The 25,244-nt window shown below is 46.1% G+C and overlaps 10 protein-coding genes across 11 annotated transcripts; 6 read left to right on the top strand and 4 right to left on the bottom strand.

Annotated features, from left to right (window-relative positions):
• Window positions 1-9: 9 nt before the first annotated feature.
• On the top strand, window positions 10-800 carry LOC108090274. The gene has a single exon (XM_017188884.2). It carries the CDS (start codon window positions 100-102, stop codon window positions 688-690), a length of 591 nt encoding a protein of 196 aa, XP_017044373.1. The 5' UTR covers window positions 10-99; the 3' UTR covers window positions 691-800.
• Window positions 801-847: 47 nt separating this feature from the next.
• On the top strand, window positions 848-1,476 carry LOC108090275. The gene has a single exon (XM_017188885.2). The coding sequence runs from the start codon at window positions 921-923 to the stop codon at window positions 1,413-1,415; it is 495 nt and encodes a 164-aa protein (XP_017044374.1). The 5' UTR covers window positions 848-920; the 3' UTR covers window positions 1,416-1,476.
• Window positions 1,477-1,816: 340 nt separating this feature from the next.
• On the top strand, window positions 1,817-3,194 carry LOC108090584 (probable isocitrate dehydrogenase [NAD] gamma 2, mitochondrial). Its single transcript, XM_017189334.2, has one exon. It carries the CDS (start codon window positions 1,895-1,897, stop codon window positions 3,035-3,037), a length of 1,143 nt encoding a protein of 380 aa, XP_017044823.1. The 5' UTR covers window positions 1,817-1,894; the 3' UTR covers window positions 3,038-3,194.
• Window positions 3,130-3,916, bottom strand: LOC108090585. The gene is made up of 2 exons (XM_017189335.2): window positions 3,552-3,916; window positions 3,130-3,262 (listed from the first exon to the last, which is right to left on the bottom strand). Exons 1-2 carry the CDS (start codon window positions 3,834-3,836, stop codon window positions 3,230-3,232), a joined length of 318 nt encoding a protein of 105 aa, XP_017044824.1. The 5' UTR covers window positions 3,837-3,916; the 3' UTR covers window positions 3,130-3,229.
• Window positions 3,917-4,378: 462 nt separating this feature from the next.
• LOC108090303 lies at window positions 4,379-4,942 on the bottom strand. Its single transcript, XM_017188913.1, has 2 exons — window positions 4,819-4,942; window positions 4,379-4,770 (listed from the first exon to the last, which is right to left on the bottom strand). Exon 2 carries the CDS (start codon window positions 4,680-4,682, stop codon window positions 4,527-4,529), a length of 156 nt encoding a protein of 51 aa, XP_017044402.1. The 5' UTR covers window positions 4,683-4,770; window positions 4,819-4,942; the 3' UTR covers window positions 4,379-4,526.
• Window positions 4,943-6,172: 1,230 nt separating this feature from the next.
• LOC108090307 (transcription factor 15) lies at window positions 6,173-6,884 on the top strand. Its single transcript, XM_017188917.2, has one exon. It carries the CDS (start codon window positions 6,241-6,243, stop codon window positions 6,805-6,807), a length of 567 nt encoding a protein of 188 aa, XP_017044406.1. The 5' UTR covers window positions 6,173-6,240; the 3' UTR covers window positions 6,808-6,884.
• Window positions 6,885-7,557: 673 nt separating this feature from the next.
• LOC108090247 lies at window positions 7,558-12,510 on the bottom strand. Its single transcript, XM_017188843.1, has 3 exons — window positions 12,124-12,510; window positions 11,933-12,056; window positions 7,558-11,884 (listed from the first exon to the last, which is right to left on the bottom strand). Exons 1-3 carry the CDS (start codon window positions 12,460-12,462, stop codon window positions 7,641-7,643), a joined length of 4,707 nt encoding a protein of 1,568 aa, XP_017044332.1. The 5' UTR covers window positions 12,463-12,510; the 3' UTR covers window positions 7,558-7,640.
• A 584-nt stretch (window positions 12,511-13,094) lies between these two features.
• Window positions 13,095-18,397, top strand: LOC108090429 (kinesin heavy chain). Its single transcript, XM_017189100.2, has 4 exons — window positions 13,095-13,715; window positions 14,775-15,234; window positions 15,701-17,580; window positions 17,652-18,397. The coding sequence occupies exons 1-4, from the start codon at window positions 13,569-13,571 to the stop codon at window positions 18,090-18,092; spliced, it is 2,928 nt and encodes a 975-aa protein (XP_017044589.1). The 5' UTR covers window positions 13,095-13,568; the 3' UTR covers window positions 18,093-18,397.
• LOC108090430 (protein arginine N-methyltransferase 5) lies at window positions 18,394-20,672 on the bottom strand. 2 transcript variants are annotated; one of them, XM_017189101.2, is made up of 6 exons: window positions 20,214-20,672; window positions 19,707-20,166; window positions 19,478-19,643; window positions 19,258-19,420; window positions 18,690-19,201; window positions 18,394-18,631 (listed from the first exon to the last, which is right to left on the bottom strand). In XM_017189101.2, exons 1-6 carry the CDS (start codon window positions 20,587-20,589, stop codon window positions 18,476-18,478), a joined length of 1,833 nt encoding a protein of 610 aa, XP_017044590.1. In that variant the 5' UTR covers window positions 20,590-20,672; the 3' UTR covers window positions 18,394-18,475. The 2 variants fall into 2 exon arrangements, with proteins under 2 accessions (XP_017044590.1, XP_017044591.1); XM_017189102.2 differs by having other exon boundaries at window positions 19,707-20,151; window positions 20,214-20,671.
• A 46-nt stretch (window positions 20,673-20,718) lies between these two features.
• On the top strand, window positions 20,719-23,076 carry LOC108090431 (coiled-coil domain-containing protein 93). Its single transcript, XM_017189104.2, has 7 exons — window positions 20,719-20,918; window positions 20,974-21,182; window positions 21,241-21,370; window positions 21,429-21,728; window positions 21,791-22,149; window positions 22,209-22,322; window positions 22,389-23,076. Exons 1-7 carry the CDS (start codon window positions 20,835-20,837, stop codon window positions 22,975-22,977), a joined length of 1,785 nt encoding a protein of 594 aa, XP_017044593.1. The 5' UTR covers window positions 20,719-20,834; the 3' UTR covers window positions 22,978-23,076.
• Window positions 23,077-25,244: the final 2,168 nt, after the last annotated feature.

A 25,244-nucleotide genomic window follows, 5' to 3' on the forward strand; every position in this document is an offset into this window, starting at 1 on the left:
TTTAAAGGTTCTCCAGTGATAAGTTGTCAAAATTTTATGTTTTAAATTTGATTGTTTGCCATTGATTGATTTGGCGGATTGATTGCAGACCAAGCATAAATGTCCCTTAACTGGTATTTATTAAAAACGACCGGGTCGATGACCAAAGCCAACACCTATGTGCGAAAGTTCACGGAAGGATCGGAGCGCAGCGGAGTGCTCAACATGACATCTTCAATGCCGAGAAATACAAAAATTGCGAAAACCTCGGTCACGATTCCGATCCCGGAGCCGGATAGGCCCTCAATAGTCTCAACTTCTTCGCGGAGGAGCAAGAGGTGGAGCAACCGTTCCGTTCAGCTAAAAGAGCCCAAGAATTCCCAAACGCTCGAGTCCTGTCCACTGCACTCCTGTCCGATGCACCAAAAACCTCCAGTTGACTCTCCCCAAATGCTAAAGTTTTTCAACGAGGTGCGGCAAAGGGAGCTTAGGGACTATTACATCCAGATGAAGTCTGCTGAAAGGAGTCCCGAGGCATCTCTCCTGTGTCCTTGTTGTGGTCTTCCCAAGCGTGATAAGAGGGATCTCACCCACAACATCTACTGCACTGGAAACAAGAGCTTACGACGGGATATGAATATCAATTCTGATCGGTATAGGGATCTCAATTGGTTGTGGAACTCCACCGTGGCATGTCCTCAATCAGCATGAGTGGCGGATGCCACGACGGTGGTTCCCACGAATTGTGATCTTTATCCACAGTTCATGGTATCAAATATAAATAAATTCGGACAATAAACATAAACCATAAGAATATTGTATCTAGCAAACGTTGTCTTTGCTGCTTTGGAACTTTAGTTCTCCTGCCAGCTTCAGTCTCCGGTTGTAACCCAAATTGAACGCACCTTATCGACTCGAGTCTTAGATTCCCAGATCCCACGATGTATTCCGATCCCGCCCAGGATTCTGTGGCGACGCAGACGGAGGCGCAGCCGAATCCCTCGCCGGTCTGCACACCACTGCTGATGGTGGACGAGGATGGACGGAAGCGGTACTGCTACCATGGCGGAAAGTGCAAGTGCGGCACGTGCGCCAAAATCCGGGAGCAGCAGGCGATGCAACTGGACCAGGAGCTACTGGCCTACCTTCCGCACTCGAGACTGCAACTTGAAGTGCCGATTCGAATGGTCAAGCCGAAGCAGTACCGCCTGGAAGCCCGGAGAGCTGCTCCGGAACTCGCCAAGCAGCTGCGGGAGGACCACGAGAGGCTGAGGAAAGAGTACCCGATCTACTACCTTCCGGATCGGTACTTCGCCGACAAATTCTGGGAGGTGCCAGGACCTCAGCACAAGCAGACCCAGACGGACATCCCTATCGGACGGTACGGCATCGATGGATGTCCCTGTCCCGAAAAGACCCTCTGCTACGATCTGTAGTCCTGGGTAGGATTCGATGGGAAAATGGGGGATTAATAAAAAGTGCCAGGTGCGAAGAGTGTTCGGCTGTGTTTTCATCTCTATTCAGATAGATATTAGGAATGCCACTTCCCGGGTTCTGAGGTGTCTCCTTCACTGCATTTTTGTAGTGAGACAATTATATTGAAAATTCCTTAATGCGTTCTTAATTAGTTGTGTTTGGAATCTTTAATTTAATCCCAAAACTTGCATGCGGGGTTCAAAGCACTAGGACATATATGTATGTTTCGTTCCTAATTTAAATATTAACAAATTAAGAAGCACGCACGAATTCATTCGTTTCAATGTTCAAAGTGATAGTGATCTAGTGATAAAGTATTGAACTCCCTAAAAATCAGTACTCCAATTTGCAACTACATAGTTGCCCATCCAGATCCTGTCATTTCAGCAGTAATCAGTAAAAAAAAAAATTGGGAAACTTGCCGTAAAAATTGGAAACCATGCTGCCCCGTCCGAGAGTAACCCGCCTGATCTCCGGGATCGGAGTCCGGCGCTTCGCCGACGCAATAAACAGCAGCTTGCAAGCGGCCTACGTGAAGGGAGATGCACGTCGTGACCCCGTCAACGTGCTGCCCAAGTCCAAGTACGGGGGAATCAATACGGTGTCCCTGCTGACGGCCAGCACGATCATCGGCGAGCAGGGAGCCAACTTCGTGACGTCGCTGGTGCACAGCACCGGGGTTCCCGTGGAGGTGCAGGTGATCGAGCCGGGCAACGATTCTGAGTACTTCAACTCGGTGCTCCGGAACAGATCCGCCGTCTGCGTGGACATCCTGGCGGATGCGGAGGCCAAGCAGAAGGCTCTCAAGCTCTGCAACGATCTCAATTTGTACGTGTTTAAGACACGAACTCGTAGCTTTCCCGGCTTCAACTGCCGCTTTCCGAACGTGGACATCCAGATGATCGGCGAGAACAACATGGGCAACTACAATGAGCTGGAGTACTCGCCGGTCAAGGGCGTTGTGGAGGCGCTTTGTGTGGTGACCCAGGCCAGGCATGAGAAGTACCTGAAGTACGCCTTCGAGGCGGCAGTGAAGGCGGGAAGGAAGCGAGTCACCCTGATCAACAAGGCCAAGGAGTGGCCCATCAGCGATGGCTCAATGGTGGAGGTCGCCAAGCAGATGCACTCCGAGTACGAGGACTGCCTGGAGCTGGAGCTCATGGAGGTGGACGAGGCCATCAACCGGTTGACCACGGACCCCACCTACTTCGATTGCCTCTTTGCCAGCGATCGCTATGCCACCTTTCTATCGGCGATCTGCAGTGCAGTCTGCGGAGGAGCTAACCTCTTCAGTGCCGTGGAGATCGGGGATCACCATGCCATCTTTAAGCCCCTGCAAACCAAACTGTCCCTGACCTACTACAACAACCTCAGTGCCTACGGCATCGTGTCCACCATCGTGGATCTCCTCGAGCATTTGGGGCACTCGAAGTGCTCCCATAAGCTGTGGTGCGAGATGCTGCGCACCATGTACGAGGGAATCCGCACCAAGCAGTTCGGGGGCAAGGACACCGACGAGTACGTCATCTGCAACATCATTAACCAGCTGCGCTGTCAGAGATTTGGTGAATCAAAAAAATGATTAGCTTAACTAATCCCAAGTTTAAAACGACGTCCAATCAATCTTTCCGATATAAACTAAATTACTTTTTAGCTGAAAATGTATAAACCTAATTGTCCGACATAAGAAAAATAATATACTTTTTAAATCGATAAATACAGTAAACATGTAAATTTAATGACATTAGTTTTAACCATCCACTAGCGAAGTTTGTCAAAAGTTGCGACGCTTCAGGGAGCATTTGACCTGGAGAGTAAAAGTTGAGATAATTGCAATTAGGTATGTGACGGAAGAGTTTTCCAAAGCATTTGGGACTAAATCATGGTACAAAATGAAAAGTATTTTATACGCAAAATGCATATAGGGATATAAAATTTTCAGTATTGTATTAAAACTGTTGAAATGCATATTCCAATTTAAAAGAAAGTCCGATTTTATAAAATAAAGTAGAGGTACTTCTCAGTATGGCCCATATGCATCAGATAAACAAGGTGTAGGGGCGTCTTAGTATAGGCCTTTCCACCGTTAACCGCACCTGCTCCTCCTCGGTGCGCAGCTTGCTCTCGCTTGTCTTCATCTTCCAGTTGTCCGTGAAGGTCACCAGTTCCACCATTGTCTTGAAGGAGACCCTCTTCCTGGCCTTCCCGAACTTCGCCAGCTTGTTCTTGGCCTTGTAACTGGGATACTTCATGTAGTCGTAAACGATTGGCTGATCTTCCGCCTGAACGGCATCCCTTTTCGCTTCCAAGGCTTCGCTCAGATTTTGTTTAATGGTGGAGATTTTCTTCGATTTGTGGCGCTGCCCAAATGGGTGGTCCATGATCAGGGCGAAATTTAGTTTGATTTGGGTTGAGAGCTATCTAAAAAGTATCAAAATTTCAGTTGACGATTGGAAGAGTCAGAACACAAGTGCCTACTGCTGGTGTGCAATAAACGTTATGTTCACCCATTTGCACGTACAATTTGAGTAAATTTATGCTCCAACCGACGGCTGTAAACAACTACATAAATACCGGAGTGGAACCTATGAACGGAGTGGGGGAACGGCAATAAAAAGTCTGGCCCGAAGTGAAGCATATTTGCAGGCGCCAAAAACAAAAGCCGCAACACAATTGCCCAGTATGTTGGGAGCATGTCGATACTTTATCTTCATGCAAATGGGCATCGCACCCCCCAGAATCCTGCCCGTGGCTAATAAGTACGATAAACGACTCCGCAACACAGGCAAACAAAGGGAGCCGAAGGACAAACAACAGCCAAAACTCGGGACCCGTCGAGCGAATCCTTGCCGTGGGCAATCTTGAGTTATGGCTCAATTCCCGGCCAACGAGAACAAGAGGGAAAGACAATCGTTTACACACATATAAATCGTAATTTATTCGCCACTGGAAAAGTTTCCTTTATTAAATTTTAGTCGAAACACACACACACAACACAAAGCACGCACACACACAAATACGCAGGGATATGCACTCAGGGCATCCTTTTAGCAACTCTCGTAGTTCCCTGGTCATTGCTCCAGTTCATTGGTGGGTCCGTGGGTCAGCTTGGCCTTCAGGGATCCGCAGACCATCATGCATGTGAACAAGGACAGCTCCAGGACACGGCACATGCAGTAGGCCACCAAGTCCACCAGGTGCTCCACGACTCCAAAATACAGACACATTCGTGGGGGTGTTTTTCAATGACTTTTGCGTTTGCCGAATGCAGTTATTTCCTCGCTCAGCTGATTCGCTCCTGACTTTCCAGTTGCACTACAATTTCCTGATGAGTTAAAGCCTCTTATCAATTCTTGGCTTTACCTTCTGACTAAATTCACTGTGTTTATCTTCGGCGAAGGTTTTTCTTCAAATGATAACAGTTTATTGCCTTGCTCCGCTTAAATTCAATCCTGTTGCTGTATCAAAACACGAAGCTCCTTTTCGTCCTCGCCTCGTGTTTCTCTACAAAACCCAACGCGAGCAAAACAATCGCCACGGAGAGAGAAAGTGCAAGAGAGTGGGGAAAAGTATAACAAGGAGATGGGATTCCTACCACAGGCGGTGCATGCGCAAAACAGGTTATTCTTCACTCCATTAAGGTGCCACAGATAAGGAACGAACTCAAGGGATAATGATAGCAGACCAGAATCAAACTCAAGAATTGACCATTAAAATCTTCAATTCTCCTAAAAAAACTAGTTCACCGATAAACCAATAGCTATTTCTTCTTTACTAAATGTAAATGTAAATATAAATCAATAAATTTATTTTAATACAGTAAAAGCCCAAAGCCCATTTTTAGTTTGATAAGATAGTGCTTAATTTATATAAATGTTAAATAAATTGAAAAGCTTAAATGCAAATACAGAATTTAGTTTTTTAATTAAATAAAACTAATGATTTTTAATAAAAGAGGAACTTTAATATTTTGGTAAAATTGTTTTGTATTAAATAAGTTTTTCTTTTTGACTTTTTTAAGTACAAACATCAAAAACGAGGTATGTACTTAAAATTCCATTATGTGATATATTTTTCAAAGCCACTTAATAGTAAGGCATTTATAAAACACTATTTAATAGTTTGATTCGACAACTGGCTAGACGGCAACTGTCGTGTCTGAAAAGGAGACTAGTGCCTTTGCAGGACGAGGGACAACCACTCAGTGGCTTCGACCATATGTTGGTTCCAAGCCGAAGTTGGGTCGGTGCAGCATATGGTCACTAGACGCGAGCCACAATGCAGTTCGCCAGTTCGGGTTAATTGATGGCAGGGCCCATCCAGTACAGTAGCTCATCCCCTCCCTCTCCCACTCGTGTGCCGTTGAGCGTGAAAGTCACAAATTACGGGGAAGAGAGGAGAGGCGAAGATCACATGGCATGATAGCACCAATTTGGCAAGATATGACGCGTGCCCTGCGAGAGCGAGACAGCAATAGCCGAGGTGTAGGCGTTGCGCATGCGAGTGAAAGAGAGGGAGCGAGCGAGATGGGCACACTTCTAACCCCTAAGTGTGTGCCAGGGGGTCAAAGTCACCCCTGCTCCTCGGGGAGATCCTTCGGCAGGGATATGGTAATAGCGAAGGTGAGGATCCTGGGGCCAGGGGTCATTTGCGGGCCGCTTACACAAACTTGGTCAGCACGGCGGTGAAAATATTTGTAGAACACATCTCGCGGGGGTTGAGTGCAACGGTTTGACTCGGGATCGCTTCAGTTGCATCGAAACTTTCAAGCCGCTCGGATCTGCCATGAGCTACTACTATTCGTCGGCCTCCGAGGAGGACGGCAGTTCCCAATATTTGGGTAGTCCCAACTACAACTTAAGCCAGCTGCCCGTTTCTTCACAGGATTACGGGCAGACGGCATTCCTATCCCCGGAGTGGCAGTTCCTGGATGCCACTGCCGGAACACAACCAGAACTCGCTCCTATTTTGGAAAACGTGTGCCATCCCGCTGAGAAGCAGACGAAAAGACGCAGCAACACCTCCATGGGATCGGACGGAAGGAAGAGCAGCCCAGATCAAACCAATCTCAGTCCAACGGTCCAGAAGCGAAGACGTCAGGCGGCAAATGCTCGGGAAAGGAAGCGCATGAATGGCCTAAACGAGGCCTTCGATCGTCTGAGGGAAGTCGTTCCCGCTCCCTCCATCGACCAAAAGTTGTCCAAGTTCGAGACCCTCCAGATGGCCCAGTCCTATATCCTTGCCTTGTGCGATCTTCTGAACAACGGCGATGTGGAGGTGGATGCAGCCGCGTATACAATCTTCGGCGACAGCGAAAGCAACTTCGGGATTGGAGGAGGATCCTTATCATAGATGAATACTGGAAATTACTCTCTGTTACGATTAAGCTATGTGATTTCTTCTTACTTTAGAATAAGCTAAACAAAAAACAAGTGAAGAAAATAAATTGAACTTGAATAAAAATATGAATGTTAAAAAATTTGGAGTCCATGAAAGTGCATTTCTTAATTTTCAGTATGGCTGCATAAATGGTGTTCAATATAAAAGCAACATCGTACGGTGTTTCTAGTGTTCTAGTTTTTGTATTTGTAGTATCATTGACTTTTATAAAAATTTATTTTGCGAACACAAAAGCTCTTAACCAGGCTAAGGCGGAAACGTAGGGCAAAGATGTAACTTTTTCAATCAATAAATGTTTAAAAACCTATCCAAATAAGGAAATGAGCATGACAATTGAAATATTCTAAAAATGACTTGCCCAAAACTAATTATTGCCAAAACGTATGTTGAACAAATAATGCTAATTAACAAGGAAGCTCAGTTAACCCTTACATTTATAACCAACACCCCATTTTTGAGACCCGCTCATTGAAGAACCCTAGATTCAATTGACCATCGGATTGTTGTCCACGCCTCAATGGTTCCGAAAACGAACATAAATTAATTACTAAAAAGTTCATTGATAGGAGCGTGTCAAGTTTTTGGCTACCCCGAAAGATGCCAAAACTGCGTTGCCACCACAGCGGGCGGTGAAGCGGAACGCCCCTCGCCTTTTGGTCTAGAACTCCTCTCATTGAATAAAAGGCAGCTGAGTCCTGCGGCTTCGGTTGGGTGCTGTTCTTTATATCATTCGATGGCCAGGATGGCCGTTAAGTGTGTGTGAGGACATTACAGCTAGGGATTGATCACCGAAGGACATTTCGCTGGGGTTTTGCAGGAGGCTTGGGTGGCGTTGGTATCGCAATGTGGTCCTCGCTTCGAACCGTGATGTGCTGCACCTCCACTTCGTCCTTGCTGAGGGAGTTCTTTGAGGGCCTAAAGTCAGGGACCGGCGGATGCAGGACTATCACCTCGGGCTTGTCGTTGTCGTACAATAAATTTCGAAAGGGATTGTTGGTTAGCAAAAGGGTCCTATTCTCGTCCAGGATCGGAGCGTTAGATTTGTGGGAAGGCCGAAGGACGGGTCTCCTTGGCCGCGAGGATATCGGCCTGGAGAGAAAAGTGCGCCTCATCTTTCGAGGAGGAGGCACCTCATCCCTAACATACTGGTCCTGCTGCAAGATCCTCCTGTGCAGGTGGTCCTTGATGATGCCCAGCGCGGTGCTCGCCAGGATGGGTGGAACTCTGAAGGATCCCAGTACGGAAAGGCCCTCCTCCGGCTGGGATTGCTGGGATAGATGCGGTTGACTGGAGGTCGGCGAACCGACCCAGGACACGTTCTGAAAGCCGGAGCACTGCCGCGGGCAGTGCAGCTGCTTCACAGACCCCTGTCCTGGGCCTGTCCGGTGGCCATCGGGTTCTCCAACCGGCTTCTTCGGCACCACAAGGAGGTAACGTTGGTTGTTACCTTCGTCCTGTAATTTGCAAATAAAATACGCGGCCGAGTTTAGATCAAAAGGCAACTTGCTGTTGGCAGCTGCATTAGTGTCCATATTTCTCTTAGCGGCAATTTGGGAGGGACGTCGTCCATTCGAACAGGATTGTCCTCCAGATCTCGCCGCAGTTCGTCTCTTTGTCGTCTCTCCGGGCTGCGTCTTGGCAGTTCCCGAGTGGCGGAGCGGACTATTTGATCTCGACTGCACCCTAGAGGATTTACCGGTCTTCGGGGCAGAATTCTTCTTGACTGAATGCTTTTGGTTATCACCCGTGGTTCCTTCACGAGTCTTAGCTTTAACATCCTTTGATTCCATAGATACCTTAGTTTCAGCTATCGGAATCTTAGCTTTCTGGAGAGCATCTTCCACTAAAGCGTTAAGAGCCATGCATACAGTACCAGCTTGGTTTCGTTTCTGCGGCACAGTTATCATGGGTTCCACGCACATGCAATTCTCTTCTTCGTCTTTTTGATTGGGGCTCCTCTTTTCGAATTTCGTATTTTCGTATTCATCAGGATCACAGTCGTCGTTTACGTCTTTTCCAGAAGCATCAAGATTTTGTTTGTCTTTCCTGCCTCTATTTGACGAAGAAGCTTCGTCCCTGTTGGCATTTCTGTTATCGTATTCTTCATAATCGTTGTCATAGTAATCACAGTCGCAGTCGTCTCCATCGTTTTCAGTCCCTCTGGTTCTTTCTTGGCCGTCATCTTTGTTTTTGTAAGGGACATTTTTATCGTTTCTGGCCTTTTGATTGTTTTTAATATTTTGCTTGTCTTTTGTTTCATCATCGCTGCACAAACACTCAACTTCTGACTGGTAAACGTCAGTGCCTCTGGTGCGAGAAAACTTCTTTTCCGAATCGTAGTTGCCTTTATTTTGTCTTTCATAACTATTTTTGTTGTCCGACTTAGGATACTCTTTATCATCGATTTCATTATCGTTCGTATTTTGGCTGCCTTTCTTAGATTTTTCATATTCAAGGGTATCTCTCACGGGATTCGTTTTATCGACATCATAGTCTTCGGAGTCACAGTCCTCGCATATACAGTCATCTTCTATGTCTTTATCATTTCCATATGAATTTTCTTGACGATATTCTCGCTGATATCTTTCATTACTATTTCTCAGTGAATTTCTTTCATCCCTTCTCGAATATTTGTTGTGGTTTTCCGTATGCTCTTCATGATATTTATCATACCCACGATTATCATTTCTATATCCTTTGGTTCTATATCCATTTTCATCTGAGTCAAAGTCATCATCGAAAGGTCCATCGTATCTCGCTTTTCCTGAACTTCGGTTTTCCTGTTTAGAAAATGAACCACGTTGATTTCTTGCCCTTTCATTCGCGATTAAATGGTCTTCAAAGGAATTAACATATGGGCACGTGTTATCATTGCAGCCATTATTATTTCTTTGGAAGTTCTGACTCTGAACTGGTTTATTGCCTGAGCTTCTCTTTTCCGCACTATTTCGAGTTGGTCTTTCGGAAAGATCTCTGACTTTTCTAGGTGAGGAATTTGAAAAAGGGCAGGTTTCGTCGTAGCAAAATTCTTCGTTTCGTCTTTTTGACTTGGGAGATTCTTCTTCCGAATTTTTCCTTGGTTTGGTAGCATTTTCCTTTTCCTGAGTTCTTGATCTTGCCTTAGGACTAGGTTTCCGTTCTCTATAGGCATTATCTTCCCGAGAACTTCTATCTCGTCTTTGCGATCTTGGCTTTTCCTCATCCAAATATTCGGGTTTACTGAAAGACGAATCTGATCTCCTCCCGGTTCTGCCTTCCCGTTTTTCAGGTTTAGGTTCCTGTGGCTTGCACTTGGAATACGGGCATTCCTTGGGATCTCGATGATCAAATGCTGGGCAAGGCATGTGTTGGGAATCGTCCGTTTGGAGTTGAAACACTTTTCCAGTTTTTGGGCTTCGCGTAGGACTCTTTCCTTGCTTTGAAGAAGGACGATCTTCGTAGTTGGAAATTTGATTACTATTTACGCTGTCATCGCGGCGAGATTTCCTTTGGAATAAACGCGTCTTATTTTGATTGCGCCTATTTGCAGGACACCATGCATCGTCGCATTTCATCTGACGTGTTCTTTGCGAAGGATTTTCATCATAGTCTTCTCGGTCAGAAGATTGACGGCGCTTTGGTTTCTGATTATTACTCCTTTGTCTTCGAGAATTTTCCCGGCTATCAACTGACTCAATATCGATATCAGACGTTCTGCCATAGCTTTGGTTATTCCATTTTTTTGATCGTTCATTACGCTGATCATCTACTCCCGACTGATAAGCAACCATGGGCGGTACCATGGACATTTGAGCGGGATTTGGAGCCGCAGCCATGGATTGAGCCGGTACCCACATATCCGGACTATTATTATTGATGCAGTAAACAGCTGGTTGAGAAGGATATTCACATCGTGCGCACCCAGTGCAATAATCCACTTCTACATAGGCTTGCCCTTGGATTGGTTGGGGAACTGATTGTGGGTAGTTTGTGGCATTGTGATCGTATTGCTGTGGTTGGTAGTAGTTCGCCTGAGGAGGTGCCCATGAACGAGTGCAGTTAATGCATTGACATCCCTGAACATTACATCGTTGGGGATCCTGGTTCATTTGGCTGTTATTATAGGTTGGCTGGCCGGAATTGTAATAACCTTGATCCACAGCTGGCTGAGTGTTGACTAGTCGCGCTGGATCAATAGGTTTCCCATTATTCCGGGATTTCTTCAATAGCATTACATTTAACTGATCCTCGCCAGATTCCGCCCTTTCATTCCTGCAGCAGCAGCTTTGCTGTTCCTGTTTCGCCAACTGTTCCTGTCTCGCCAACTGTTCTTTGAGTCGATTGCAGATGGCTTCGTTATTCCGTTTCCAACTTTGACATCTGGGCTGCTTTTCACATTCTTCAGGAACTACTTTTCGGTATCTTGGTCGGAATTTCGGGCGGTTTTGACCACACATCCGGGGACCAGGCCAATCATCGTTGGCTATTTCCCTATGGTTGGTGGGCACATCACAGTCCAAGGTCCCCATATCTACGATATCGTCGTTTTGATGAACTCTTGAAGTCCGTTTGTGGCTATTTCGCGATGAACATGGACACGGATCCTGATTTTGATTCCCATTTCCCCTTCGATTGTTTTGAGGAGGATTTTGAAGTCGCGAGGGATCTACATTTCGATTTTGGTTTCCTGTTCGTCTTTGGATGTTTTGGGACTGATCAGGATTTTGTGGTGTACATGGACACTCAACTTGGTGTTGATACCGACTAGTTGCCCTTGGTCGGCTGCCATTGTTTTGCTCCCCCTCCAAGGAAAATATACCTCCTCTATTACCTCTTCCCTCGCTGGGGGCGCAGGCATCCTCACCTTCATCCTCGTTGCATTGGACACAATATTCCGTGGGATACCATCGCTCCGTGCCAGAGGTTGGTCTTTCTGTGAGGATCCTAATAAAGTCTTCATTCGTCGGATTTGTCTGCGGTTCTGGTTCAAGTACCATTTTGTAAAAAGTATACCCGTTCTGGCTTACACTGGAACAGGGACTTAGAGAAACTAATCGAGGTATTAATAAGTTGTAATTGAAGAAAGGGAGAAACCCACCTGCTCGATCGCAGATTGTGGCCTCGGAAAAATTGGGCGGATAACTGGGATTTATGGTGGTACCATCGTCAAGGACAAAAGATTCCCCTAGCAGGCTCTTGACTTGGTCAATGTTTAAATTGGACTACACGGTTAAAGAAAATCAAGGAGGAACTCTTTATTATTCTATACTCTATAATTTCACCACTTACCTCCTGAGTTTCCCTAAAATCCAAGTTAGACAGAAACTGCAGATCCTCGAAATAGGAGTGTCTGGGAACGTAACTATAACCCTTTCGCTGATTTTGACGGATGGTTTCGCATTCCTTGGAATAATAGTTTCGGAGGCCAAGAACCTGTAGCTTTACCTGATCAGGAGTCAAACCGCTTTTCATTCTTCTTGTAATCCTTCGCCAAGCGTCCTCCTTCACAGAAATACTATGGTATCCCGGATCCTGCGGATTCCATAGGCACTCGCTGGTGCGATATAGACGGATGAGCCTTTTCAAGCGCTCCATATTCAAATGCGAGATGATATCCTCGGGCGTCATGTTGCTATTCAGTCCCTTTCACTCCCTTCAAGCTGCTCGGTGATCAATCTACCATAGCGTTGTCCCTTTCTGGCTTGTATTGCAGATACACTGAGGCTTTTTTTGTTTGGCCCCAAACCGATAACTTTTGACATGAAACGGAAAATCCACTACGCACTTTTTATTTAATTTGTTACTGTTTTACCTTGTTTTACATTACAATTTCCTTAAACATCAAATTGTACGCTTTATGCGAAATATTAATCTCTTAATATATTTCGAAATGCAGTACAAGTATATTGCTCTAATTAAATATTTTCATATGCTCAATTTTTTACAGACATTAGAAAAGGCCCTTTAAAACATGAAAAAGTGTATAATCTGGTAACGGAAAGTATTAATTTGCAGGATAAACATTAGTTTTTGTTATGCCAAACACAGCCCTCCCGTTTATTTTAATTATGTGTTCCTTTTTTCTTGTTATGCTTATATTTACAGTCCAACTTTACTAATTTAGACAATATATCTCTTAAAGGGAATACCCCGAGGATTGAACAAGACACCCACGATTACAGGGTACCAAATAACGGTATTTTTACGGATTGACTTAGTAGGTACTTTGCCTAGCTCTTTGGTATTTTGCGTGGCATCCAGCACGGTCACACTTGGCCGAACGGGCAGCGAAAAAAGGCAAATAAAGTTTTTGAGTGCCACAAATTCCGACCCACTGACGTATGAGAGTGCATTTAACGGCCGCACTTAATCATTCCGGGTTTGTGCAAAAAGCGTACGCGGCAACCAGATCAAAATTCGCGGTCTCACGAGACCAAATTGACCATTGCGTCTGGCATAACCACAAAATTTTCACTCTGAACCGCCCGCCCCTTGTCAGTTTTTTTTCGCGAGTGCGACGGAGTCGGAAAACAGCGGAGAATCGGAAAAAGTGGTCACTACGAAGTTGCGGAATTTGTACATCCAGGCAGTACCAGTTACCAGATAGTGCCGGATCGGAGTGCTGTGCAGTGATTCGCGGATTATCCACGTAAACAGCTGCATGCGCAGAGGTCGCGCCCTAAGTATCATAGCATCTCCGCCAGAAAGGACCATTCGTCAACTCTGCCGTGAAAATGTCCGCGGAACGTGAGATTCCCGCCGAGGACAGTATCAAAGTGGTCTGTCGATTCCGACCACTCAACGACAGCGAAGAGAAGGCCGGCTCTAAGTTCGTGGTCAAGTTCCCCAACAATGTAGAGGAGAACTGCATTTCCATAGCGGTAGGTGATCCAGACCTAGATCGATGGTCTTAAACCCCGGCCCAACATACAGGCTCCCCTGATTTTCCCCCTTTGTGTTATGCATTAATCTCTGCGTGCTGTGCCATGACGTCATGCCTATTAGCGTACATTACCCTTCCCCAAAATTGCCGACCAATTGGAACGGCGAAGAAAGAGAGAGGCACTAAAGTTACCCATGAATAATTGCACAAAACAGAAAATCGAAAAAAGATATACATTTTTATATGATGAAACTGAAGAAACTACTCCAAATCAATATTGGTTTGCATTAAATTGATTTTCCGCCGAGCGGAATAGGGTGTGTAAGGCAATGAAAACAAGAGCAAGGGAGAGGAAAGACCACCCACTAGAAGGTTTTTCTTGTGCTAAAAGCGGGTGTTCCATTCTTTTGGGCCGCATAAATATGCGCTTTTCTAGAGTTTCCAGTCCGCCTTCAGTGCTTACCTCACTTACATTTCCACACACAAATACACAAACACGAAGACCGCCTTTCCACTCCCCTTACGCCCCTCTCCCTCTTGCCAACGAAGTGAGTCATGCACGCAAACCATAAAAAAGAAAAACAATAAGAGCAGCACTGGAGGCAATGGAATTTGATTGTATTGCTATTCTTTGACATGAAATGTATGTTATGATTCTCTCAAAATGAGTTTTCCGCTTTTCCACCAGGTGTAATTCGTCATTTTCCTGGTAAAAACTTAGGCAATTGAACCAGTTCCAAAAAAAAGTCAGCACTACACAACGTCCATACACAGACAATATCATTACTCTCTCTCACTCTCTTTCTCCATCTCTCTCCTTCGTGCTGTCTTTCTTCTGCGGCTCGTTATTCACTATTCTTCCCCCCTCCACTCGCTCGCTTCTTAATGCTCATAATTACAATCTGCTTCGCGGCCATGCGTTGAAAATAATTTGAAAAGCAGTCAGCGGGAAAAAGTTGGGGATAGAGGGGGAATCTCCGAAAGAAATTTCACCGCAACTGTCAGTGCCGAATAACTATGTATATACTAAAACAGTCATAATCCCCTCCATCCACAGGGCAAGGTCTATCTGTTCGACAAGGTCTTCAAGCCGAACGCCTCCCAGGAGAAGGTATACAATGAGGCGGCCAAGTCTATCGTTACTGATGTCCTGGCCGGGTACAATGGAACGATATTCGCCTACGGCCAGACGTCCTCCGGAAAGACGCACACGATGGAGGGTGTGATCGGGGATTCCGTGAAACAGGGTATCATACCGCGTATCGTCAACGACATTTTCAACCACATCTACGCCATGGAGGTTAACCTGGAGTTCCACATTAAGGTCTCCTACTACGAGATCTACATGGACAAGATCCGGGATCTGCTGGACGTCTCCAAGGTGAACCTAAGCGTGCACGAGGACAAAAACAGGGTGCCGTATGTCAAGGGCGCCACGGAGCGTTTTGTCTCCTCGCCGGAGGATGTTTTCGAGGTGATCGAGGAGGGCAAATCTAATCGTCACATCGCCGTGACAAGTAAGTTGTAACCAACTATGGTCAGAATAATAGTATTACAAACCGGACCAAAAAGTAATAAAAACTACCATTTTTTGAATTTATGTTTCACAACTTTAATTCAAACTGCTGTAACCATTGGGGCCACTACAAGCATTTTATAGAAGCTCGTTCAATTGTCATTGCTGATTGTTACAAATGCCTACATATGTATGGTGTGACAGCAAAATATTATATTATCACACAAATTGTTGTTTAAATAACTTTCTAAAAATTAATTAATTCAATGTTTTTTGTAAAAAAAATTTATTATTGCATTGACAGTTTTTAAAAGTTTTCAAATTACTTTTAAACACAATTGAAGTTGAAAATCACCTTTGTAAAACCAAAAACATGAAGTGCGGACTTCAGTGCTTTTATTCTGATCACAACTAAATATTTATTCCCTAGATAACTAACTTTTATATCTAATCCATTGTTTTGTTAGACATGAACGAGCACTCTTCGCGATCTCACTCAGTATTCCTCATTAACGTGAAGCAGGAGAATCTGGAGAACCAGAAGAAGCTATCCGGCAAACTTTACCTCGTGGATTTGGCCGGTTCCGAAAAGGTTTCGAAGACTGGAGCCGAGGGCACGGTCCTCGATGAAGCCAAGAACATCAACAAGTCGCTGTCTGCCCTGGGCAACGTAATCTCAGCCCTGGCGGACGGCAACAAAACGCACATCCCTTACCGTGACTCCAAGCTCACGCGTATTCTGCAGGAGTCGCTGGGAGGTAACGCACGCACAACCATCGTCATCTGCTGCTCCCCGGCCAGCTTCAACGAATCGGAGACCAAGTCCACGCTGGACTTCGGTCGACGAGCCAAGACCGTGAAGAATGTGGTCTGCGTGAACGAGGAGCTTACTGCCGAAGAATGGAAGCGACGCTACGAAAAGGAGAAGGAGAAGAACGCTCGGCTTAAGGGCAAGGTGGAGAAGCTGGAGATCGAGCTGGCGCGCTGGAGAGCGGGTGAGACCGTCAAGGCGGAGGAGCAAATCAACATGGAGGATCTCATGGAGGCGAGCACGCCCAATCTGGAAGTCGAGGCGGCACAAACAGCAGCGGCGGAAGCGGCGTTGGCCGCCCAGCGAACTGCCCTCGCCAACATGTCTGCTTCGGTTGCCGCCAACGAGCAGGCCAGATTGGCCACCGAGTGCGAGCGTCTGTACCAACAGCTGGACGACAAGGACGAGGAGATCAACCAGCAGAGCCAGTACGCCGAGCAACTCAAGGAGCAGGTGATGGAGCAGGAGGAGCTCATCGCCAACGCTCGGCGAGAGTATGAGACCCTGCAGTCCGAGATGGCGCGAATCCAACAGGAGAACGAGTCCGCCAAGGAGGAGGTAAAGGAGGTGCTTCAAGCTCTCGAAGAGCTGGCTGTTAACTACGACCAGAAGTCGCAGGAGATCGACAACAAGAACAAGGACATCGATGCTCTCAACGAGGAACTTCAGCAAAAGCAAAGTGTTTTCAGCGCTGCCTCCACGGAGTTGCAGCAACTGAAGGACATGTCTTCGCACCAAAAGAAGCGCATCACCGAAATGCTGACCAATCTGCTGCGCGACCTTGGCGAAGTGGGTCAGGCCATCGCCCCCGGGGATTCTGCCATTGACCTCAAGATGAGTGCTCTAGCTGGCACGGATGCCAGCAAGGTGGAGGAGGACTTCACCATGGCCCGTCTGTACATCAGCAAGATGAAGACGGAGGCAAAGAACATTGCCCAGCGGTGCGCCAACATGGAATCGCAGCAGTCGGACTCCAACAAGAAGATCTCCGAGTACGAAAAGGACCTGGGCGAGTACCGTCTGCTAATTTCGCAGCACGAGGCGCGTATGAAGTCGCTGCAGGAATCGATGCGGGAGGCTGAGAACAAGAAGCGCACCCTGGAGGAGCAGATCGATTCGCTACGCGAAGAGTGCGCCAAACTCAAGGCCGCCGAGCATGTGTCCGCCGTGAACGCCGAGGAGAAACAGCGAGCTGAGGAGCTGCGCTCCATGTTCGACTCGCAGATGGACGAGTTGCGTGAGGCTCATACTCGCCAGGTGTCGGAGCTGCGAGACGAGATCGCCGCCAAGCAGCACGAGATGGACGAGATGAAAGATGTCCACCAGAAACTGCTTCTGGCACACCAACAGATGTCGGTCGACTACGAGAAGGTCCGCCAGGAGGAAGCCGAAAAATCCAGCGAACTGCAAAACATCATCCTTACCAACGAGCGGCGCGAACAGGCCCGCAAGGACCTCAAGGGCCTGGAGGACACGGTCGCCAAGGAGTTGCAGACGTTGCACAACCTGCGGAAGCTTTTCGTTCAAGATCTACAGGTAAGCCTTGAATCATTGATGCTGAAGTTATCTCTATCTAAACTTTATCTTTCTTGTTTTTGAACCAACAGCAACGCATCCGGAAGAACGTGGTGAACGAGGAGAGCGAGGAGGACGGAGGATCTCTCGCCCAGAAGCAGAAGATCTCCTTCCTGGAGAACAACCTCGACCAGCTGACCAAGGTGCACAAGCAGTTGGTGCGGGACAACGCCGACCTGCGATGCGAGCTTCCCAAGCTGGAGAAGCGCCTGCGCACGACCATGGAGCGAGTGAAAGCACTGGAGACGGCGCTCAAGGAGGCCAAGGAGGGCGCCATGCGGGATCGCAAGCGCTACCAGTACGAGGTGGACCGCATCAAGGAAGCGGTGCGACAGAAGCACTTGGGCAGACGCGGCCCACAAGCACAGATCGCCAAGCCGATCCGCGCCGGCCAGGGCGCGATCGCCATCCGCGGTGGCGGCGCCGTCGGCGGAGCAGCGCCGCTGGCCCAGGCTAATGCTGTTAACTCGTAGATCCGATCACCACCCGTCGCCGCCCAGTTCAGCTCCGCTTTAAACTAAACTAAATGGATTACGTTATACATACTTAACATAACTGATAATTGCCTTCGCTTAGAGAGATGTGTCGCGATCATGTGCAGCGCTTTAAATATACATACATATAATTTAATTAAATGAATGAGAGGAAACCGGAAATTAACTAAATTTTACAAACCGAAAATAATAAAACCCACAGATATGTAAGGACATCTATATACGTTAAGAGTATTTATAAACTTTTCAAACATAAACCTAAATAAAAGTCGCAGACAAATTAAGGTCGCTTCGGTTTGATTCTATTTCCAGTTTAAAAAAAAGTATTGATATTTTGGCTACATGGTATTGCTTTGTTGGGGCTACAGTCGCATGTTGTAGCCAGAGCCGCAAATGTTGTGATGCTCCCAATCATCGGGAGAGTTTACCACCTGCCATTCGTACCACACTTTCGTTGCATCCACACAGCGCCAGAACTTAATAGAAACAGTATCTCCTTCCTTAACAGTCCGTGGACGCTAAAAATAAATTTCGAATATAATATGGGTGTCTCTTTAAGACTAAAGCTTATCTTACGGTTGGGAAGAACATGGGGAACCATGAGAACATGCCCGGCGTGTGGGTCAGTGGGTTGATGCTAAGACAAATATCCTTATACAAATGAGTATCGAAATATCCGCCGATCCCGTGCAGCACGCAATCCTTTTTAACTGTGAATGAGAGCACCTTGCAGCGAGTATTGTCTATCTTCTCTTCTCGATTAGGATGCGTAAACTCGAACAAAGCCTGTGGCTCATCAATATAATAGATATTCTTTAGAAGCGATACGTAGCCGTAGTCGAAGGCAGGCACAGTGGATAGCAATTGGCAGACGTTCTGGTGCAGCACCGCTGACATCAGTGGATTAATGTATGAGGTAGATTTGTAGGGTATACTGATACCATCCGGCTTTAGCAGTTTCAGAGCTCCATCGAGGCACTCGGGCGAAAGCTCATTATCACCAAAGGAACCAAGTAACTCGGAAACCATAATGTCAGCCAACTCGGGAGGCGAGAAGTCACGCATGTCCTTGGAGAAAATGTGAACATCTAAAAGATTTAATGGAGATTAGTATTTGGATTAAACAATGCCTTTGTTTTCTTACCCTTGTTGGCCCAGAGGGTTTTAACCATGTTAGAAAGTGTGCGGATGGCATTGGGATTCTTTTCTATGATATATAGACGAACTTGACGGTTAGTCAACTCTGCTGCGTTAAAAACAGCCCTCGCTAAAGGACCACGACCTCCTCCTAGCAACATGACAACTGTCTAAAAAGATTACAAAATAATTTTTAATTCAACATTTGGAAAAAGTTATTTGCTTACCAATTTGCTTTTTGCCTCTTCATCGCTCACTCGATCCAACAATGCCGCCTGAACGGCGTCCTGGTACAGCTTATACTTGACAGGATCCGTTTCAAAAACCTCATAAGTATAACTATCTAGATTATCGCAGAGGGGCTGCAGCGGAATCTCCAGCATGTTCTCATAGCTACACTCGTACAAGATTTGAGTCGAGTTAATTTTTAAAGGAAATGGTATGCCACCCACTTACCTGTTAAGCACGTGAGTGTCGCAGTTCTCGTTGATTAGCTTCTTCAGGTAATCCGCATACTGAGACAAGGCCTTGTCGTTGGGATTCGTGGAGATGATGATGTTGGCCCGCACCGAGATAAAATGCCCAATGATGACCTGCCACTCCTTCTTCAGCACACAGTAGTTGGAGCGATTTCTCACAAATAGAGAAGATGGAATGATTATGGCTTCGATTGGTTCACCAAGCCAACGACGGACTGTCTCCTTGCTGGGTCGATCTGAGTCATTTAGCTCGACAACAACCTTTACTTTGGTGCTCTGCTTAACAGCAAAACGCAGATTGTTCCACCAATTCCATGGGTCATTCGATTCTGCCTGAGCCACTTCCTCCGCGGTGGCATCTTTGCGGTGCTCGAAGGTGGCCAGCTCGGGATTGGTGATAGGCACTTGAATGAACCAGTTGCCTAGAGGGAAGTATTCTTCGAATAAGTTACTACATATTCTGCACATGCATCCAGATCCTTACCCTTCGTTTTAGCCCTTACAATCGCAGCTAGATTCTCGTTTTCCGGCCCGCGTAGTCGCACCATCACACTGCCCATGTTCTGCAGGTGCTCCGCCCAGGCTACATCCCGCAGAAGAACTTCCTTTGCGTGCTGGCGCAGTTTGGCATTCGGAGAGTCCACGTCCACGTCGGAGAGGGTAAATATCACCTTGGAGTTCCAATCGATGGCACTCAGAATTGTTGCCGGATATGTGGGATCCGCCTCGTCCGGTTCGAATGGCACCATGTTGGCGTTGATCGAGGTGGCCACCACATTGTAGTTGTTCGCATAGGCCTTTTCGATCAGCTTGGGAATGCTGCTGACTCCCTCCTGGTGCAGGCAGACGTAATAACTCATTTTAAATCTGCACTCCCCAACTTTAAACAGACCAAAAAATGCGGTGACCGGCGTAAGTGTGACCGTGCTCGGCGAAAATTCAAAAAGACCAAATGGTGTAACCGCAGCGGTAGGGCCGCTTAATCCTGCATTTCAGCCAGTTTTGTTGACAATCTTTGTGTCGTTTGCCAATTTTTGTGTTTTCCCCAATTTACGCGACAAGCAATAGCTTTCGGGACTCTAATAGCATGTAATTGTTGTTGTTCATGGCTAACCGCGATGTATTCTCCAAGATCCTGCCAAATGTTAAATTGGGCACCCGCTACGATGAAGATGGGCGTGAAGTTCAGGTGAGATGAGCTCAGCCTACCGAAAATCGCCGAACTAAATTAATATTTTCTAAAGGTTGAACGTCGCGAGGACTCGGATGCCACTGCCAAGGAGCAGGACACCTTCGACATCTTGGTGGCGGCGGGATATTACCGGGCTCGCATTAAAGGCTTATCCGCTTTCGATAAAGTTGTGGGAGGAATGACCTGGTGCATCGAATGCTGCGACTACGATGTAGATGTGGATCTACTCTTCCACGAGAGCCTCTCTATAGGACAGAAGATGTAGGATATAGCATTGAAGTACTCTGCATAATATACCTTATATTACCTTTGTTTCCAGAGCTCTGGTGGAAAAAATAGTTTCAGTTTTGATCGACATGAAGTGTCCACACAGCCTAGAACCTCATCAAGTACAAGGTTTGGAGTTCCTGGCCATACATCCTGTCATTCAATGGCTGGTTAAGACTTCTGTATGTACTTCATATAGTTTTAATTGTTTGTGATTTAAAAAAAAAAGTTTTTTTATAGGTCGAAAATCGAGCAGAGCGCGGCCAGCGCTTGAAAAGATTTGCCATTGGCCAGTTTCACAATCACTACCAGTACAAAAGCGACAAGGACAATCTCACTAAAATCCGCCTGGCCTCAACACACATCAAGGCCATTCAGGAGCTGTACAGTCCCAAGAGGCTGTACGAACGTCAAGAAGCTCCTGGTGACGATGATCTTTCCCGAGTGCGGCTTACACTTTTAGAGTACGGAGATCCCGGACCAACGTTCAAGAGCAGCGCAGAGAGGAAAGCTGAAAAGGGTCTTGGAGAAACAGCGGAGGTGGGTTTTATTATGATTCATTTAAAAATACTCTTCTAAAAAACTTTCGTTGTTATACCCAGCTCGATTTGGAGGAGTATCTCCGAAGTTTATCCCTCGCAAAAGATGACCTTGCGGGCACTCAGAAACGCATAGATCTCGATCCCACAGCGCGGCAAGAGCTGCAGCAGCACTATGCTGAATTCAAGTTGGAAATGGAAACAGATACCCAGGACCTCAAAGCACAAAATCAGCAGAAACGTCTCGAAGCGGCAAAAATTGCCATGGAACACAAGATAAGGCGCTATTGCAAGGATAACGAAACGCTGAAGGAAGCTGAAAAAGAGCAAAGCCAGAAGACAAAAGACGTGGAGGAGCAGTTGGGTAGCCTAAATGATGAGCTGAAAGCACACAAGGAAACACAAAATAATGCAGATCCTAAGTGGGTTAAAGGTTGTAAAACTTTCATATACATTTTGTAATATAAATTCTTTTTTTAAGACTCCTCGAAAAGGTTCAGAGCTTGCTGCAGCAACATGAAGAACTGAAGAAAAGCGAGGCGGAATTTAAGGAATCTTGTCGCACCGATTTGGCCAACCTACAACAGCAAATCGAGTAAGATTTTAAGTAGAATAGATTTCTATTTGTTGTTATAATTTATTTAATACTTTATATTTCCAGTGACCTGGAAGCATTTAGTGCCCAAGACGCAGAGACCCAAGCTGCAGCCTTGGCTGGCGAGGAGCAACGTCTGAAGGAGCTGCGTCTGCAGCTGGCCAAACGGAACCGCGGAATCGTGGCCATCGAACGGAAGCTGGACGCCATACCCGATCGCACAGAGCTGGCCCAATATCAGCGACGATTCCACGAACTGCACAACGAAATGAGTAGCAAGCACCTGGAAACCAAGCAATATTACACCCTGTACAACACTCTCAACGACAAAAAGCGCTACCTGGAGAAGGAGCTGGCCCTCCTCAACTCCATCTGCGAGGCCTACAACGAGGGCATGATGAGTCCGCACGGCCGCGAGGACTTTATCCGCCAGTTCGAGTCCATTGTGGATGGGGTGAAGAGCGCCCAGGATAAGGTGCGTCACAAGTACAACGAGGAGCGAATGCGGCGCGACGAGCTGAACGAGGAGCTGCAATCGCTGCTGGAACTGCAGCGACAGTACGCTCTGACTGTCAAGCAGCTCACCCGCGAATGCCAGCGGTGCGAGCAGCTGCAGCAGCAGCTCAGGTCAATTAGGAGCAGGACCCAGTCCTAGCCTGTTTTAACTATTGATTAAATAACACGAAACACTCTTAGCGAAATCGTTCAATAAATTATATCGCCCCAACTGTAGAGCAATTATCCAGGAACCCAATCGAACTATGTTATCCAAGGGCTTTCCTCGAGCAAATTGAGTGTGGACATTTGTCAAGCTTAACTTTAACCTTTGGCACATTCGCTTCTCATTTTTCATATTCTCATATATTCGAGTATTTATGGAATTCCTGTCACTGCTGGGTCAGCAGTTTATTTCCATGCAGCAGTTGTTGTGATAAAGCATCCTGCGTGCACCCAGGGAAATTTGCATATTTGCCTTACTGCCAGCTCACTTTATTCCATTCCATTGGTTGCTCTAATTAATATGCGGACCGCTTAGCGGCATGCCGAGCAATCAGAGCCACTTCAGCAGGATCCCCGGACTCCAGGACTGCAGCTGCTGCTTGCGGTTAATTAATGTCCTTGCACCTTAACATTGAATTCAAGCTGGGCCATTGCAATTACATTTTATTGCGTGGCAATCAATTCCATTCAACAAGTGACATTGAGACAGAGGGAAGAAAAAAGAGAAGAACTGTGGCCCACTTCCTGTCTTCAGCCTTCGGCCATTTGGCCAAGATAAATTTCCAGCGTATGACAAATATTTAAAGCGAGGAGACCTCCGGCGAAGGTTAAACCGAAGTCCTTGACAGACATTTCCCAACTAACTTTATGGGAACTCTGCTCCCGGCTGCCATTGTCTCACTCTCTCCCTGTCTTTCTCTATCTCTTTCCCACCAAATCGGCCTTATCGAACTGAAAACACACCCATATAGAACCAGTCAGGCATTCCGCCCATATAAAGTCGGTATAAATATGTGTAAAATGGGTGTTGGGTAGGAAGGTCGGGTTTCCCCGACTCTGGATAAAAGTGAAAGCCAACAAGGGCCCATATCCTCCCGCGTTTCCTCGTTTGTATTTGCTTTGGCATTTGGCCCGTCCAAACACAAAGGCTGGATGGAAATGGGAATGGGATCGAACGGGGATGGATTGGAGATGCGACAAAGGGGGCCGCATACATGAGCCTTGACAAAAGTCAATCAGCATATTTGCTCGATTGGAGGGAGCATGCCAAGCGGATAATCGATTCGCAATGTGTTTGAATAACAAATTACTGGAAATTGTGAATGCGAAAGTCATTGTAGCACAGACCCCGGAGAACAGTCTGAAACGTGGAGTACTTTTCGGCGGAATCCGGGGGATTAAAATGTATGCAGCTGTCAGCGTCGCCGGATTTCGATTTCCAACATCTCCATCCTGACATTCTCGAAATCCCGATGCCACTTGTTGGCCTTTGCCATCTTGTTTGGTGAGTGAACTTCTGGCCCGAACTATTGAACTTTGGGCTCAAACAATGAACTGTCCTTACTATTTGCTCCTTCCAGACGCCTACAGTTAGCAAAACTTATATAGTTTTGAGGTAGTTGAAATTAAAACTTACAAAATACAAACAATATATTATTACAAATATTAATACCTAGTGGAGGTAATCATGTATGTAGGTGTCCGATCATAAAAAAAATTAAATCAATAAAAAAATGAATACTATATCTTTGTTTAAAAATAGCGATGCTATTTTTGATTCTATTGGTGCTATTATGATTTTTGTAACGTACAATATAAAAGTGCGATTTTTATAAAATATAATTTTAAAAGAAAAATCATACAAAACACTACATTCATGATTGCGTTCTTGCAAAGAATGAATAGAAGACTACAGACATAGAATATAGATCCTTGACTTGTTTTGTAAGAAGATAATAAGTTATATTTAGAATTACTGACGCATAAGAATTAGAAGCACAAAGTTTTTTATACCGAACATATATGCCCATTATATTTAAGCAATTTTTTTCATCTTATTATCAATCACACAGTTTTTAGTTACCAAGTTAAGATTTTTTGGTGAGTGTAATAAAACCGAAAGCAATAAACGAAGACATCCACAGATGTTCGAGGAAAACTTTATCCCCATTTCAGAATGAAAAGGAGAAGGCAGCCAATGGGGCAAGCCGACCATATTATGTTCGGGGAAAGTTTAATCTAATTTCTGCGGCATGTGAATAATCGTGCCGAATTAGTTGTGTTCGATTTGGTCAGATGTCAGTGCACCTTTTTTGTCAACAAAGAAAGTTCTCCCCCATGATCCTTCCCCTTCGGGGACAACATGTGTGGCAGACAAGTTTAAATCAAGAGAGAACAAAAAGCGAGCGATACATGCATTAA

The sequence above is a fragment of the Drosophila ficusphila genome, unplaced genomic scaffold, assembly GCF_018152265.1.
Source record: "Drosophila ficusphila isolate 14025-0441.05 unplaced genomic scaffold, ASM1815226v1 contig_414, whole genome shotgun sequence".
NCBI lineage: Eukaryota > Metazoa > Arthropoda > Insecta > Diptera > Drosophilidae > Drosophila > Drosophila ficusphila.

Bases quoted from the DNA above. Each gene is read 5' to 3' on its own strand.
- LOC108090429 (XM_017189100.2), top strand. From the start codon at position 13,569: ATGTCCGCGGAACGTGAGATTCCCGCCGAGGACAGTATCAAAGTGGTC. The intron at 13,716-14,774 runs GTAGGTGATCCA...CTCCATCCACAG, and splicing joins AGAACTGCATTTCCATAGCG to GGCAAGGTCTATCTGTTCGA. The intron at 17,581-17,651 runs GTAAGCCTTGAA...TTGAACCAACAG, and splicing joins TTTTCGTTCAAGATCTACAG to CAACGCATCCGGAAGAACGT.
- LOC108090275 (XM_017188885.2), top strand. From the start codon at position 921: ATGTATTCCGATCCCGCCCAGGATTCTGTGGCGACGCAGACGGAGGCG.
- LOC108090431 (XM_017189104.2), top strand. From the start codon at position 20,835: ATGGCTAACCGCGATGTATTCTCCAAGATCCTGCCAAATGTTAAATTG. The intron at 21,729-21,790 runs GTGGGTTTTATT...TGTTATACCCAG, and splicing joins GTCTTGGAGAAACAGCGGAG to CTCGATTTGGAGGAGTATCT. The intron at 22,150-22,208 runs GTGGGTTAAAGG...TCTTTTTTTAAG, and splicing joins CAAAATAATGCAGATCCTAA to ACTCCTCGAAAAGGTTCAGA.
- LOC108090303 (XM_017188913.1), bottom strand. From the start codon at position 4,682: ATGTGTCTGTATTTTGGAGTCGTGGAGCACCTGGTGGACTTGGTGGCC.
- LOC108090307 (XM_017188917.2), top strand. From the start codon at position 6,241: ATGAGCTACTACTATTCGTCGGCCTCCGAGGAGGACGGCAGTTCCCAA.
- LOC108090247 (XM_017188843.1), bottom strand. From the start codon at position 12,462: ATGACGCCCGAGGATATCATCTCGCATTTGAATATGGAGCGCTTGAAA. The intron at 12,057-12,123 runs GTAAGTGGTGAA...TTAACCGTGTAG, and splicing joins ATTTTAGGGAAACTCAGGAG to TCCAATTTAAACATTGACCA. The intron at 11,885-11,932 runs GTGGGTTTCTCC...TACCTCGATTAG, and splicing joins CACAATCTGCGATCGAGCAG to TTTCTCTAAGTCCCTGTTCC.
- LOC108090430 (XM_017189101.2), bottom strand. From the start codon at position 20,589: ATGAGTTATTACGTCTGCCTGCACCAGGAGGGAGTCAGCAGCATTCCC. The intron at 20,167-20,213 runs GTAAGGATCTGG...ACTTATTCGAAG, and splicing joins TGTAAGGGCTAAAACGAAGG to AATACTTCCCTCTAGGCAAC. The intron at 19,644-19,706 runs GTAAGTGGGTGG...GTACGAGTGTAG, and splicing joins GACACTCACGTGCTTAACAG to CTATGAGAACATGCTGGAGA.
- LOC108090585 (XM_017189335.2), bottom strand. From the start codon at position 3,836: ATGGACCACCCATTTGGGCAGCGCCACAAATCGAAGAAAATCTCCACC. The intron at 3,263-3,551 runs GTGCGGTTAACG...TTTACTCTCCAG, and splicing joins TGCGCACCGAGGAGGAGCAG to GTCAAATGCTCCCTGAAGCG.
- LOC108090584 (XM_017189334.2), top strand. From the start codon at position 1,895: ATGCTGCCCCGTCCGAGAGTAACCCGCCTGATCTCCGGGATCGGAGTC.
- LOC108090274 (XM_017188884.2), top strand. From the start codon at position 100: ATGTCCCTTAACTGGTATTTATTAAAAACGACCGGGTCGATGACCAAA.